The sequence below is a fragment of the Megascapheus bottae genome, chromosome 1, assembly GCF_031878675.1.
Source record: "Megascapheus bottae isolate mThoBot1 chromosome 1, mThoBot2.hap1, whole genome shotgun sequence".
In the NCBI taxonomy this organism is placed as follows: Eukaryota; Metazoa; Chordata; class Mammalia; order Rodentia; family Geomyidae; genus Megascapheus; species Megascapheus bottae.
The window spans coordinates 42,953,998-42,968,855 of record NC_143509.1 but is presented as its reverse complement, the minus strand read 5'-3'; the positions used below and the strand labels follow the sequence as shown (position 1 = coordinate 42,968,855).

The window sequence follows — 14,858 nt, the reverse complement described above, 5'->3', positions numbered from 1 at the left end:
GCCAAGGTGGGCATGGGAGAAACAAAGAGACGTGCCCAGTTGTGCTGCAAAGTGATCAGGAGGAGAGCTAGCAGAGCCATGTTCTCTGTACTCAGTGGGCTGGTTTTCCTGGCTGGTTCCTTTCTGCTACTGAAACTTGGCACCTTCTTCTGGGAAAGGCGCCACCTTCCTCCTGGTCCCTTTCCCTTGCCCCTTCTTGGAAACCTGTGGCAACTACGATTTCAGCTACATCCAGAAATGCTGCTCCAGGTAGGAAGTTGGCCCTACAGGGAGAGACTGAGGAATCCCTCTCTTACTGACTCAAGGACACTCGAGTGGAAAGAAGGAATTGGGATCAGACATTGGGGAGGGAGGAGGCAGGTGATCCTGGTCTTTTCACGTGCCAACTGGGTCCTTGAGACTCAGCTTTCTCGCAGGGCAAAGGCAGAAATGGAGGGGGACTGGGAAAATGGAATGTAAAGACTACATAGAGTACCTGAGATGATCTGAGAGACAGGAAGCAAGAAAAGACACTGGAAGACAATGGAGAAAGGTGTGTGTGCCAGAATTCTGCTCCAGGGCAACGTCGATGGGACCTGAAGGCATTTTCTGAAACGTTACCTGACATGAGAGTTGGGAGAAATGAGACCACACCACAAGCACACTCAAGTAGATCATTCGAGCAGGCGCTACACAAAGCCACCTCCCACAGTGGATGTGTGCCGTATAGAGTGGGGTGTAAAAAGCCTCCAGCCAGGGCTGGGAGTTTGGCCTAGTGGTAGAGTGCTTGCCTAGCATGCATGAAGACCTGGGTTCAATTCCTCGGTACCACATGCCTAGAAAAAGCCAGAGGTGGTGGGGAGGCTCAAGTGGTAGAGCTCTAGCCTTGAGAAAGCCCAAGGACAGTGTTCAGGTCCTGAGTTCAAGCCCCAGTACTGGCAAAAAAAAAAAAAAACAAACCTCCAGCCAGGCAGAATTGCTGCCAAAATCTATGGCAGGTGGGAGAAGACACTTCCCTACTGCAAGGCTTGACTCTCCTCTCCATCAGTGCTGCATTTTATTAAGTATTTTATTAAATAGCTTAATATATTAATAGATATAATAATTTTTATTAGCTATCTAGTTGACAATCTCAGATAATTGAGATCCCCAGGCTCATAATGGAATAGAAAGAGCACTGTCCTGGGGGTCAGGAGACTCATGCAGTCCTGATGTGGTTTGTTTTTGGTTTGGGGGGTTTTCTTTTTTTTTTTTTTTTTGCCAGTCTTGGGGCTTGAACTCAGAGCCTGGGCACTGTCCTTGAGCTTGCACAAGACTAGCGCTCTACCACTTGAGCCACAGTGACACTTCCGGTTTTCTGATGGTTAGCTGGAGATGAATGTTACGGACTTTCATGCCGAGGCTGACTGAACTGTGACCCTCAGATCTCAGCCTCCTGAGTAGCTCACAGGTAAACTATTGAGTAGGATTACAGGTGTGAGACACCAGCACCTGGCTTGGCATCTACTTTTATTTTGTCAGTCCTGGGGCTTGTACTCAGGACCTGAGCCCTGTCCTTGGGTGTTCTCAAGGCTAGACCTCTGCCACTTGAGCCACAGCACCACTTCTGGTTTTTTGTATGTATATAGAACCAAGGAATCAAACCCGGGTCTTGGTGCATGCTAAGCAAGCATTCTACCTCCAGGCAAAACTCCCAGCCCTTGGCATCTAACTCACCAAATGCAAATAAAGATACCCACTGACACAAAATGGCCTCAAATAACATTGTGGCTTTTACCTGAAGATCCGTATAGTTGTAGCCCCTGCCTGCCAGCAGGCCTGGTGGGATGTAAGTGCTGGTCCATGACTGTTTTGAATGTCCTGTGACACCCTTAGGTTTGGCTTCTTGGGGAGTCAGGTGGGGTGCTCTAAGATGGTAGAATGCTGGGTGCAGGAAGGTGTGGAATTCATGCTAAGAATGGGCCAGGGAATGAGCCAGTTTTGCCCACAGCCTGATGTGTTTGATCTCTCAACAGCTGGCTCAGACACATGGCAGCGTGTTTACCATGTGGGTGGGCCCCACGCCTGTGGTGGTGCTGAGTGGCTTCCGGGCCATGAAGGAAGCTCTGGTCTCCAATTCCGAGCAGTTCTCTGGCAGGCCCCTCACGCCGCTCTTCCAGGACCTATTTGGAGAAAGAGGCAAGGCTGCCCCCCCCACATCATGGCACAGAGCCAGCTGGGTGTCTGCACGCAGGGACTCAGGGCTAACCTCCAATGGAGGCATTGAGACTCCTTATCACCTCCTTAATTGACACAAAACACCCTGTATCCATGGCTTACTGAGTCCTAGCTACTCAGGAGGATGAGATCCCAGGATTAAAATTCCAAACCAGCCTGAGCAAAAAAAGTCCTTGAGACTTTTGTCTCAAATTAACTACCAGAAAGCTGGAAGCCAAGCTGTGTTGCAGGTAGAAGAGAATTAGCCTTGAGCAAAAAAAGTCCAAGCAAGAGCATGAGGTCCTAGGTTCAAATCCCAGTACTGGCATTAAAATCAACCCAGTATCCAAGTCCCAGTTCAGCCCCTTGCTGGCTCGTGACCTATCCTTATATCCCCACAGTCTCTGCCCCAGCCCATGTGCTCCTTTATTAAATGGGGTAATGCACGGGCCCCACTTCAAGGATGAGATGATTAAATGAGCTTATGAGAGTCGATTGCAGTGCCTAGTTCAGCAAGTGCTCCAGCCCCTCCCTTCCCTTTTTATGTCTTCCTCCTCCTCCTCCTCCTCCTCCTCTTCCTCCTCCTCCTCCTTCTTTTGGTCAAGGTAATGTATAGAGGGGTTACAGTTACATTCGTCAGATAGTAGATACATTACTTCTTGCCCACTGATATCCCTTCTCATGTTTTTGTCCCTGTTTCCCTCCCCATAAGTTGATTTCCCTTCCTCCCTCTCTCCCTCTCTCCCACCCTCCCTCTCTCTCTCCCACCCTCTCTCTCTCTCTCTCTCCCTCTTTCTTTCTTTCTTCCTCCCTCTCTCTCTCTCCCTCTTTCTTTCTTTCTTTTTGCCAATCCTGGGGACTAAACTCAGGGACTGTCCTTGGGCTTTCCTCAAGGATAGAGCTCTTCCACTTGAGCCACAACACCACTTAACGTTTTTCTATGTATGTGGTACCAAGGAATCGAATCTGGGTCTTCATGCATGCTAGGCAAGCACTCTACCACTAGGCCAGACTTCCAACCTGTCTTCCTCCACTTCTTTCAGGGACTCTTGAAAGTAAAACAGGTTGGGGGTTGGAAAAAGGCGGAGTTGAGCCCACCCTGAAGGCCCCAGGCTTATGGCCCACCACCTTTACCCAGCAGTCAGAGCAGCAGTGAAGAGCCCTTCGGAAAGGTCACTTCGATCTGCCTTCAAGGCCTGGTGGGAACCAGGTGATAGTGATCTGAAAACTGAGAGAATCTGGTGACTGTCCCCCATTCTCTTCCCCTGGGTCCAGGGATCATTTGTAGCAATGGGCACACATGGCGGCAACAGAGGCGCTTCTGCCTGTCAGCACTCCATGAGCTGGGCCTGGGCAGACGGGCACTGGAGGAGCAGCTACAGCAGGAGATCGCAGAGCTGGCGGAGGCCTTCTACCAGAAACAGGGTAAGAATAGGCTGGAAATTTCTTCAATGCTGACAGACAGAAACCTAGGAATGCCAGGTTGTAGGAAGCCAGACGCCCCCCTTTCTGTCTGGGAAGTTGTTTCATCAACATCCACAACCTCCAAATCTTAATTAAGTGACTAATTAATTGTGGCTTGAACTCAGGGCCTGGGCGCTGTCCCTGAGCTTCTGTGCTCAAGGCTAGTATCTACCACTTGAGCCCCAGCTCCACTTCCAACCTTTTGGTAGTTTATTGGAGATAAGAGTCCCATCCATATTCCTGCCTGGGCTGGCTTTGAACTGTGATCCTCATATCTCAGCCTCTTGAGTAGCTAGGATTACAGGCATGAGGCACCAGGCTCCCCTGCTCATATCTCCAACCTTCTGCATATATTTATTTCTCCTGCTGAAATGTTTTGGTCCATATCCCTTCCTGTGAGAATCCACTGCTCCATCTTTTACAGCTGGAAGACTTAAGCCGTGTCCTAAAAGTCTTCTGAATCCCAAGTACCTCACATCCGTAGTTCCAGCTGTAACTCACTTGTCCTTGCTGTTACCCACATACTCACCTGTCTCTCCCATCTCTTGTTGCAAACCTAGCACTGTCACAGAGCCTGACCTTGCCGAAGTGATGGAGACCTTGCTGAGTGCATAAATGTAGGGTGGACATGAATGATTGGATCTTGAATGCCTAAGACTGGGCGAGTGCTTGGGGCAGAGTTCTGTGTGTCTTCTCACCTGCGCTCTGTCCCTTTGCTCTCAGGCAAACCCTTTGACCCTCAGGTTGCCATTGGCAGAGCCACTGCCAAAGTCATTGGAGTTCTTGTCTTTGGCCACCGCTTCCTGTCAGATGAGCCGATCTTCCAGGAACTGACTCAAGCCATCAACTTTGCCCTGGCTTTTGTCAGCACCGTGTGGCACCGGGTAATGGCATTTGGGAGGTCAGATGGCAGGGCCTGGCAGGGAGTTTGCAGGAAGAGGCTCCTGGGCCTGATTTGGTTTCCTCAGGTGCTTCTGCTAAGCAAGCTGACAGCATGGATGTGGGACAGGGGATAAGAGGCAGGGCATTGCAATGTCTTCACCAGGTCTTAACACAAGCACTCCTACCACTGCTGTCATTTCTGTTAAAAGCATTTGTCATTTTCTAAATATCAGGGCTGCCAGCGTCAGAAGCCCCAGCCACCTCAGCTGCCCTGACTCAGGGGCTGGTGTCTGAATGGACCTCTCTTCCTGCAGCTGTATGACATGTTTCCCTGGGCCCTCCGCCACCTCCTGGGACCCCACCAGGAGTTGTTCAGATACCACAAGACTATGCAGGGCTTTATCCGCTATGAGATCACCAGGCACAAGCTCAAGGCATCTGAGGCTCCCAAGGACTTCATCAGCTGCTATCTGGCCCAAATCACCAAGGTGGGCCTGCACTGGCTGCAAGGGAGGGAGGAGGCTGGGTTTCTGGGCTGGGCCTTGATACAGTCTGTGGTTTTAATCTTTAACTGGACACTGACAGTCAGTCTGCAAGTTTTCAGAGAATCCTGAAGGCTCGCTCACCTATAATCGTCACTGAGACCTGAGAATCATGACTCAAAGTCAACTTGGGCAGGGTAGTGCATGGAACTCTTATCAATTAACCACTAAAAATCAGGAAATAGAGCTGTGGCCCAAGTGGTAAAGTGTTAGCCTTGAGTACAAAAACTCATGGACAGTACCTGGGCCCTGAGTTCAAGCTCCATAACCAGCACACAGGAAAGAAGGAAGGAAGAAAGAAAGGAAGAAAGAAGGGAGGAAGGGAGAGAGGGAGGGAGGGAGGGAGGGAGAGAGGAAGGAAGGAAGGAAGGAAGGAAGGAAGGAAGGAAGGAAGGAAGGAAGGAAGGAAGGACTGCAGACAGAGCTAGGCAGAAAAGAAGAGGCAGACATGTCTAACGTTGGGGTCAGAACCCGAGGAGTAAGTACAGTCCCCATCAAAAGTTGTCTATAACAGTCCTGTAACTCAGTCCTCTGAGCTCTCTGACACCCAAGGAGTTCTACACAGTTTTGGGACGAGTTGGACCTCAGAAGATACCAGGGCTGTGTTAGCGGGAGCTAATACCCTGAGTTGCTGCCCCAACCCAGCCACTTCCCATCTATCCACCAGGCCACAGACAATCCTACCTCCACATTCAACGAGGAAAACTTGATCCAAGTGGTGATTGACCTGTTTCTGGGAGGCACTGACACCACGGCCACCACTCTGCACTGGGCACTCATCTGTATGGTCCATCACAGAGCCGTCCAGGGTGAGAGGCACTCACTTCCAGCCTGCCTGACTGGCTCATGCCTGTGAATTCTGACTAGGGCTTGGGTGGCTCATGTTCTCAGCCCTGTAGTACAGCAGTACCGGGAGTGTATATGCCTGCATGATGGCACCAAGGCTAGAACTCAGGGCTTCATGCTCTCCCCTCACAGCTGGCATTCTACTACTTGAGCCATGCCTCCAGTTCAGCATCTTTTGCTGGTTAATTAGACATAGAATATCACAAACTTGGCCAGGAGTTTGGCCTAGTGGTAGAGTGCTTGCCTAGCATGCACAAAGACCTAGGTTCGATTCCACATGTACCACATACATAGAAAAGCCAGAAGTGCTGCTGTGGCTCAAATGGTAGGGGGCTAGCTTTGAAGAAATCCCAGAGACAGTGCTCAGGCCCTGAATTCAAGCCCTGGGACTGGCAAAATAGATATAGAGAGATAGATAGATAGATGACAAACTTTCCTGCCAAGGCTGTCTTTAAATCTCCATCCTCAGATCTCAGCCTCCTGACTAGCTAGGATTAAGGCATGAGCCACTGGCAACCAGCAAATGTTGACAAGTGTTGCATCAAGCTAGAAAGGTTCAATTACCAGCCTGCAGCTCATTGTGTAACCCTGCTCAAACCGTTCTACCTCTCAAAAGCAAACAAACAAAAGCATCAAACTAAGTGCCAAGCCCCAGGATGATAGCAAAATGGTGGCTGGAGTCTACCCAGGGATCAACTGGCCACGACTAAGTTCCAACCCTGGTTCCAGTTTTTGTGACCTTGAGTGAAAGGATGGGCCCTGGTAGCGCCTTTGTTTTCCTGGAGCATGAAGATCTTTGTGTCTGGAGCGCCCCCGGGTGGCAGGGGCTGGAATCTGGGTTCTGTCCCTTTATGTAGGCGCCTCCTGCAGGAGCGAGGCCTGAACTGTTCTCAGGAAGCAGGGCCGCTCTCCTGTGGGATCAGGGACGGGGGTGGAGGGGGGGGGGAGGAGGGGGGAGGGAGGAAGGGGTGTTCGGGCCCAAGTGGCAGTGAGCCTCAGCATGGCGCTTTGGTGGCTCTGGTTGAGGGGTGGGACGCAGGCCTGTGAGGGCGGGGAGGTGGTGGGGTGTTGGGACACCCAGTCTTCCCCAGACTCACACTGAGCCTCTGGCAGAGAGGGTGCAGCAGGAGCTGGATGCGGTGCTGGGCAGCGCCCAGGCTGTCTGCTACCAGGACCGCGAGCGGCTGCCCTACACCCGCGCCGTCCTCCACGAGGTGCAGCGACTCAGCAGCGTGGGGGCCGTGGGCGCCGTGCGCCGGTGCGTGACGCCCACCAGCCTGCACGCTTACTTCCTGCCCAAGGTGAGCGGCCCCGCTCAGCCCGCGCCACCCTGCCGGCTGGCTGCCCGGCCTGGGGCACGCGGGGTAGGGGATGTGTGCAAGGAGAAGGCACTCCGGCTGGCAGCGGGGGGGGGGGGGGGGGGGGGCCCATACCTGTAATCCCAACAGCGCAGGAAGCTGAGACCTAAGGATCGTGGTTCAAAGCCAGCCCCAGCAGGAAAGTCCTTGAGACGCTTCACTTCAGTTAACTACCAAAAAGCCAGAAGAGAAGTTGTGGTTCAAGTGGGAGAGTGCTAACCTTGAGCGATAAAAGCCAAGGGACGGCTCAGGGTCCTCAGTTCAAGTCCCAGTATGAACACATTAACAAGTAAAATAAAATAAAAGGTCCTTGGGGCCATGAGCATAGCCTAGTGGTAGAGTGCTAGCCCAGCATGCGAGCTCAATTCCCCAGGATCAGAAAAAGCTAGAAGTGACACTGTGACTCAAGTGGCAGAATACTAGCCTTGAGCAAAAGTGTCCAAGGGGACAGGGAGTTTGGCCTCGTGGTAGAGTGCTTGCCTAGCATTCAGGAAGATCCTGGTTCGATTCCTGAGTACCACATACATAGAAAAAAGCCTGAAGTGGTGCTGAGGCTCAAGTGGTAGAGCTCTAGCCTTGAGAAAGTCCAAGGACAGTGCCCAGGCCCTGAGTTCAAGCCCCAGGACTGACAAAAAAAAAAAAAAAAGCCTTGAGTCTTCCAACAAGCTTTAAGTAAATGGGGCTGGGACTGTTACACATTTGATATCTGTAATGGGGCTCTACTCAGCTCTGAATAGATGCACTGCAATTATCAGTAGCCACTGAAAATTATTTTATATCATATATCTATTAACCCACTGAAGTTCAAAGCTTAAACCGTAAAGAATAATGTTTCTCATATATGTGATGCTATTGGCTATCACTTAAGTATACACTCAGATTTTTAGAAATTACATGAGTCAAATAGCATAAAATAGTAGATAACTACACACCTGCAATCTTAGCTACTCAGGAGGCTGATATCTGGAGGATTATAGTTCCATAGTTCAAGGTCAAGCAGGGCAAAACAATTCCCTAAATAAGCACCAAAATAAGCACCAAAAATTAGTGCTGAAAGCATATCTGAAGTGATAGAATACCAGTTAGAAAAGCAAGCCTAAGCTCTGGATACAAATCCCAGTACTGGTGGAAATAAAACAGCTAAAATAACAAGAGCTATCTGTCACTTGTATGTCTATTGTCAGGTCTCAGTGGCTCAAGGACTGAGCTGGAGGTGACCTTAGATCACTGTCATATAAGTTTCCTCCTATGGTAGCTTCAAAATATGGTATCTGGGGCCATAAGTGTGGCCTCATGGTAGAGTACTTACCTAGCATACCTGAAGCCCTGAGTTCAATTCCTTGGTACCACATACACAGAAAAAGTCAGAAGTGGTGCTGTGGCTCAAGAAGCAGAGCACTAACCTTGAGCAAAAGTGCTCAAGGACAGTGCCCAGGTCCTGAGCTCAAGCCCCAGGACTGCCCCAAACAACAACAACAGCAAAAACATGGTAGCTGGCCCCCATTGGTGAAAAATTAGAGAGCACCCAATAGAGAAGCTATAATCTTTTCATAAATCAATCTCCAGTGTGAAACCAGGTCACATTATCATAGTCTATGTGTTAGAACAAGATCCAGCCAGTCTAGGTAGGAGATTATGTAAGGGGATGAATACTAGGAGCTAGGATTCTTTTCAGTGTGTGTGTATGTGTGTATGTATGTATGTATGTATATGGTGTCAGTTACTGGGGCTTGAACTCACAGGCTTGTGTTCTTGCTTGGCTTTTTCCACTTGAGCTACATCTCTACATATAGCTTTTTTTTTTTTTTTTTTTTTTTTTTTTTGCCAGTCCTGGGCTTGGGCTCAGGGCCTGAGCACTGTCCTTAGACTTTTCTCAAGGCTTGAGCTCTACTACTTGAGCCTCAGCACCACTTCTGGCTTTTTTTTCTATGTATGTGGTACCGAGGAATCAAACCCGGGTCTTCGTGCATGTCAAATCAAGCCAAGTTTAAAAAGATTGAGACCAAAATTCAGCTCTGTTTCAAGCTGTTTGGGATTAGAAACCTCTTTAGAGCTCACTTCTGCCAATTGATTCTAGAAGTTGTTCAAGGGTGGGGGGGGATTAGCAACTTAGATTTGAGCTGGAACTCTTACAACTTGGGTGAGAGATGGCTGCTGAAAGCTGAGTCAAAGATTGACAGTATATCATTAAATATGACAGATATCCCTAACCGGTTCCTAGCCATTTCACCAGCTGAATGGTCCCTACTACAATGGCTGCACTTCAAGCCTGTGTCAACGTGGACATTCAATTTGATTGTGGACTTGAAGCTGCCATTTATCAAGCTGAAGCTAGCAGAGAGTTCCCAGGAGGCACTTCATGGGCAGATGGCAGAGCCATCTTGTACAAGTGAATAGATAGGCGCTGCTGTGAACTTGTTCCATGAGCTAAGGTCAACCACCTTGCAAAGTGGCTAGGAGAGATTCCTGGAATGGAATATAAATAATCCTGGAGGGCATAGCATTTTTCTAAGTGATCCTTAATGTGTAGGTAATTTTTAGGAATTGTTGGATCTGGGCACAGTGGTTCTTGCTTGTAATCCTAGCTACTCTGGAGACTGAGATCTGAGGATGGCAGTTCAAAGCCAGCCCAGACACAGAAGATGGTGAGACTCTTATCTCCAATCAACCACTAGAAAACCAGCCTTGAGCTGATGAGCTCAGGGACAAAGCCTTGGCCAAAATGTAGGACTGTAACCTTGAGCTGAAGAGCTCAGGGACAACGCCTAGGCTCAGAGTTTAAGTCCCACAACTGACAAAAAAAAAAGTCTCAAGTGGTAAGAGTGGAAAAGCCAAGTAAGAGCATGAGGCCCAGAGTTTATGGCCTTATACCTGCACCAAAAAGAAAAAGCAAGAAAGAGAAAAAGAAAACGTCTCTGGCACTGAGTTTCCTGTGTCCTGGGAACATAAGCAACCCCATCCTCCATCCACTTTGACCTGCTCATATTGTTGATGCCTCGTGAAGTGCCATGCAGGAAGAAGCAGAGGCCTGTGGGCTTTAGTGCCTTCCTGCTCCCATCTGACCACTCACCTCACTTGGATTGGGATTAGGGTCATAGGAGAGATTAAAGCTATAGGGAGATTAGCACTGGGGTGAAAGTGACATGAGGGTTAGGGGTGGGATTAGGGCAAGGGTTGCATTTCATTCAGAGTTAAGGATTGTGGTTCATGTTCTCCTCCCCCATCCCTATGGGGTCAAGAGTCAAGCTTTGTGCCTCTCAGTCTCCTATGTTACTTTGTGTGTGTGTGTGTGTGTGTGTGTGTGTGTGTGTGTGTGTGTGTGTGAGAGAGAGAGAGAGAGAGAGAGAGAGAGAGAGAGAGAGAGAGAGAGAGAGAGAGAGAGAGACAGAGAGAGAGAGACAGAGACAGAGACAGAGACAGAGACAGACAGACAGACAGAACTGTGCTTGAACTCAGGGCATGGGTGCCATCTCTTAGCTTTTTTATTTTAGGCTGCTATGCTACCACTTGAGCCACACCTCCATTTAGGCTTTTTAGTGGTTAATTGAAAATAAAAATGTGACAGACTTTGCTGCCTGGGCTGGCTTTGAACTATGATCCATAGCTCTCAGTATCCTGTGTAGCTAAAATTACAGATGTGAGCCACTGGTGTTGGGCTTCTACTCTCCTTTTATCTGCCTTTCCAAAACTCCAGTTTTCTTTTTGCTTATCATTACTTTCTTTCCACCTGTGTTTGTTTCTCTCTCAAATGTGAGCTGCCATAAGCCCATGGGCACTCCCTCAGCCTGGAGGAGGGGGCCCGTGGGATCTCCTTTAGGCCCCCGCAGGGTCCAGCCATTCCTACCAGCACACTTGGAGTTTCCCTGAGGTTATCTGACCCAGAGCTGGGCCCTGGCCTCTCAGGCTTCTCAAGCAAGCCAGTAGGCCAGCCAGCCAGCCAGCCGCTTCTCTCTGCAGGGAACCATCATTTTGCCCAACCTAGCCTCTGTGCTCTATGACCCTGAGTACTGGGAGAGCCCGAGACAGTTCAACCCCAGCCACTTCTTGGACAAGGATGGGAACTTCGTGGTCAATGAGGCCTTCCTGCTCTTCTCTGCAGGTATGAACATTGAGCGCTGGGTGGACCCGGATGGGAAAGGAGTGCCCATGGCTATGCTCTGACCTTTCTCCTCTGCTTCCAGGACCAGCTGGCTGGAATGGAGCTCTTCCTGATGTTTACTACTCTCCTTCGGGCCTTTAGCTTCCAACTGCCAGAGGGCAGGCCAGGGCTGAGTCTGCAGTACGTCTTTGGGGGCACTCTGCAGCTGCAGCCACAGAAGATCTGTGCATTTCCTCCCCTGAGCAGCCCCAGCTCAGCCCTTACAGAGGAGGGCCTGTAGCCTGTAGAGAGCCTAGAACCCTCCCCCCGCCCCTCCCAACACCTTCCTCACCCTTCTCATTCTCTTTTGGCTCCTGCAAGCTTGGAGAAAGAGGAAGAGCAGGGGTTCACCCAGCTCAGCTGCTCACTGCTCACTGCTCACTGCTCTTATACAAGCATCCACAGTGATCGTGGAAAGTGGATAGTTATGCTTTGGCAAGGAAATCGGTTTACATTATTTGGGGAACCAATCGAGCTTTACCAGGTAGCAGTCAAATAGGCTCAGAGGGAAAGGCACAACTATAATGAGTGTCTAACTAAAATTGGGCACCCTATTTTCTGCCCTCTCTTGCCCTCTTCTGGCCCAAAGGAAGAAGTTCAGGTCACTACTGATGCAGAATAGAGAATTTATATCCCAGCAGCCAACACACAGTAAATTCTCCTCTAAGGACCTTCTATTTTCCCTACAAGAATCTCCAAGATTTGAAACATTGATTCTCCAGACAAGTCTTGTTTACTGCAAAAAATTTATTTTTATGAAGTAAATTGGAATCAAAATAAGAGACTACTACACTCCAGTTAGAATTGCATAAAAAATACTTAGGCAATCTCAACAATTAGAAAACACAGAGAAACCTAAACTCTCATACACTGTTGGTGGGAATGTTAAACATACAACCATGATGGAAAACAGCCTGGTAATTTCTTGTGAGAGCAGGCATTATACCAGCCAACATATAACCTAGAAAGTGTATACTCCAGTCATACTAATTGTAGGTATTTTTACCTGAAAGAAGTGAAAATGTGGCCAGGAACATAACCTAGTAATAGTATGCACGAAGCCCTGAGTTCAATTCCTCAGTACCACATATACAGAAAAAGCTGGAAATGGTGCTGTGACTAAGAGGGGTAGAACTCTAGCCTTGAGAAAGCCCAAGGACAGTGCTCAGGCCCTGAGTTCAAGCCCCAGGACTGGCAAAAAAAAAAAAAAAGTGAAAATGTATGTTCATACAAACTCATACTATTTGATCTCATTTTTATAATATTCTTGAAAAGGCAAAGCTACAGGGATGGAAAACAGATAAAAAGGAGCAGTAGGAACCATCAGGGGACTTCCTAGGCTAGAGGGAATATTTACAGGCACCTGACTCTGTGTGCTTGACACAAATCATACATCTGTACATGTGTGTGTATGTGCGCGCGCACACGTGCATGCTGGTACGGGGACTTGTATTCTTCCTTAGTTTTTCATTCAGAGCTGGTGGTGCTCTACCACTTGAACCACCACTCCACTTTTAGCTTTTTGCTGGTTAATTGGAGATGAGTCTCTCTGATTTGCCTACTCAGGCTGGCTTCAAATTGTGATCCTTTGATCTTAGCCTCTGAGTAGTCAGGATTATAGATGTGAGCGACATCTACCTACTTTCTTCTATAATATACAAACTGATTTGAAAAAGTAAGTGCTCTCCCTTTTTTCTTTTGTGTTATGTGAACGATGTGAAGATAGGGATGTAGCTCACTTGGCACTGCAGCACAAAGATCGATGAAGCCATTTCATCATTCACATGTCATTACCTGGATTTAAAGGAAACAAAGCTAGGTTCCTTTAAAGAGACTTTCAGAATATCAGGAACTCTGTTTCCCATCTACAAAGTAGAAATAATGCGAATGCATTTAATCACTATGAAGATCTCATTGAATATTCTAATGATTATAGTACACTTTTTTTTTTTGTCTGTCCTGGGGCTTGAACTCTGGGCCTAGGTGCTGTCCCTAAGCTCTTCAACTCTAGGCTAAGCTCTTCACCTCTTGGCAATCTGTTCCTGACGTTTTTCTTTGGCTTCCTTCATTCTCTTAACCCAAAGCTTAGCATATTCTGCAGCCTCCTCCTTGTTTTCTTGGTACGTTGTTTCTTCAGAGCAATGCAGCGGCATTTGTATTGCAGGACAGGTGGAGTAACAAGACATTGAATCTTGGGTGCTTTGTTCCTGGGTTTTTTTTTACCTTCTTTGTTCAATGGTTTTCGAACAACATATTGGCAGACATCATCTTCTTTTGAGAGATTGAAAAGTTTGTGGATTCTGCTAGCCCTTTTGGGTCCCAGTTGGCATGGTACAGTGGTATCTGTCAGTCCCCGGATATCTTTTTCTCCTTTTTTGACAATAACTAAGTTGAGAACACTCAGATTGGCATCCACAATGCAACCCCGAACAGATTTACTTCTCTCTCTCCAGTTCTTCTTGGTCTGTAACAGGAATGCCCTTTGCTCAGTAGCAAGCCAACTCAACCATGAGTCAAGACACCTTGCTTCATGGGAAAACCTTGTTTGTTGTTCCCACCACTGATTCAGACCACACAGCCCTTCCATTCTTCACCCAGAGCATCAGCGGCAACCTCTTGGCCATACGCTTCTCATAGAAAGTATGGGGTTTGCATTCATTGTCCACTTCAATGAGTTCCTGACAGCCAGTGGCTGGGAAGGAGATATTCAGCTTCACGCTGAAGCAGCTGTTTGTGCAGGAGGTGCCACGGAAAAGTGGGTCTCAAGCTTTTTTAAATGTCCAAATAGTTCTACATCTGTCTTCCTAGATGGGTTGACCTTCACAAAGTCCAGTTCTATCTTCCAACCTCTTAACCCTTTCCTGGCCTTACAGCTCAGGCCCACAATGGAATGTTTACAGCCAGGCTCAGACTGCATCAGGCCGTCTTTGTATGGTGGTTTTCTTGACACCTGTGTCCATCGGGGAAAACAGGGTGGGCAATCCTTCAACATCTGTGAGAACTCAGTTTCTTGTATTTTGTTTTTCATGATTTCGGGTTTTCTGTCTTTAGATATCAGTTCTATGGCCACATGGAACACACCACACACACACACACACACACACACACACACACACACACACACCCATTATACAGCCACATATCCCTGTAAAGAACTGTGAAACGTCTATTTTATCCTACTTGGAAGCTAAACAAATTAGTCTGTCACAGTTGTAGCTGTGCTGATATATATAAAAGGGCCGGGAATCTGGCCTAGTGGTTAAAGTGCTGGCCTCGCATGCACGAAGACCCGGGTTCGATTCCTCGGTACCACATATATAGTAAAAAGTGGTTCTGAGGCTCAGGTGGTAGAGCTCTAGCCTTGAGAAAGTCCAAGAACAGTGCTCAGGCCCTGAGTTCCAGCCCAGGACTGACAAAAAAAAAAAAAAAGTTATATATATATAAAAAAAGGAC

At 48.3% G+C, this 14,858-nt stretch overlaps 1 protein-coding gene and 1 pseudogene across 1 annotated transcript; one reads left to right on the top strand and one right to left on the bottom strand.

Annotated features, from left to right (window-relative positions):
- Nucleotides 1-1,973: 1,973 nt before the first annotated feature.
- Nucleotides 1,974-11,693, top strand: LOC150069012 (cytochrome P450 2J2-like). Its single transcript, XM_090330305.1, has 8 exons — nucleotides 1,974-2,157; nucleotides 3,451-3,600; nucleotides 4,363-4,523; nucleotides 4,836-5,009; nucleotides 5,731-5,872; nucleotides 7,023-7,210; nucleotides 11,225-11,386; nucleotides 11,449-11,693. Exons 1-8 carry the CDS (start codon nucleotides 1,974-1,976, stop codon nucleotides 11,644-11,646), a joined length of 1,359 nt encoding a protein of 452 aa, XP_090186431.1. The 3' UTR covers nucleotides 11,647-11,693.
- Nucleotides 11,694-12,155: 462 nt separating this feature from the next.
- LOC150069011 (small ribosomal subunit protein eS6 pseudogene) lies at nucleotides 12,156-14,167 on the bottom strand (annotated as a pseudogene).
- Nucleotides 14,168-14,858: the final 691 nt, after the last annotated feature.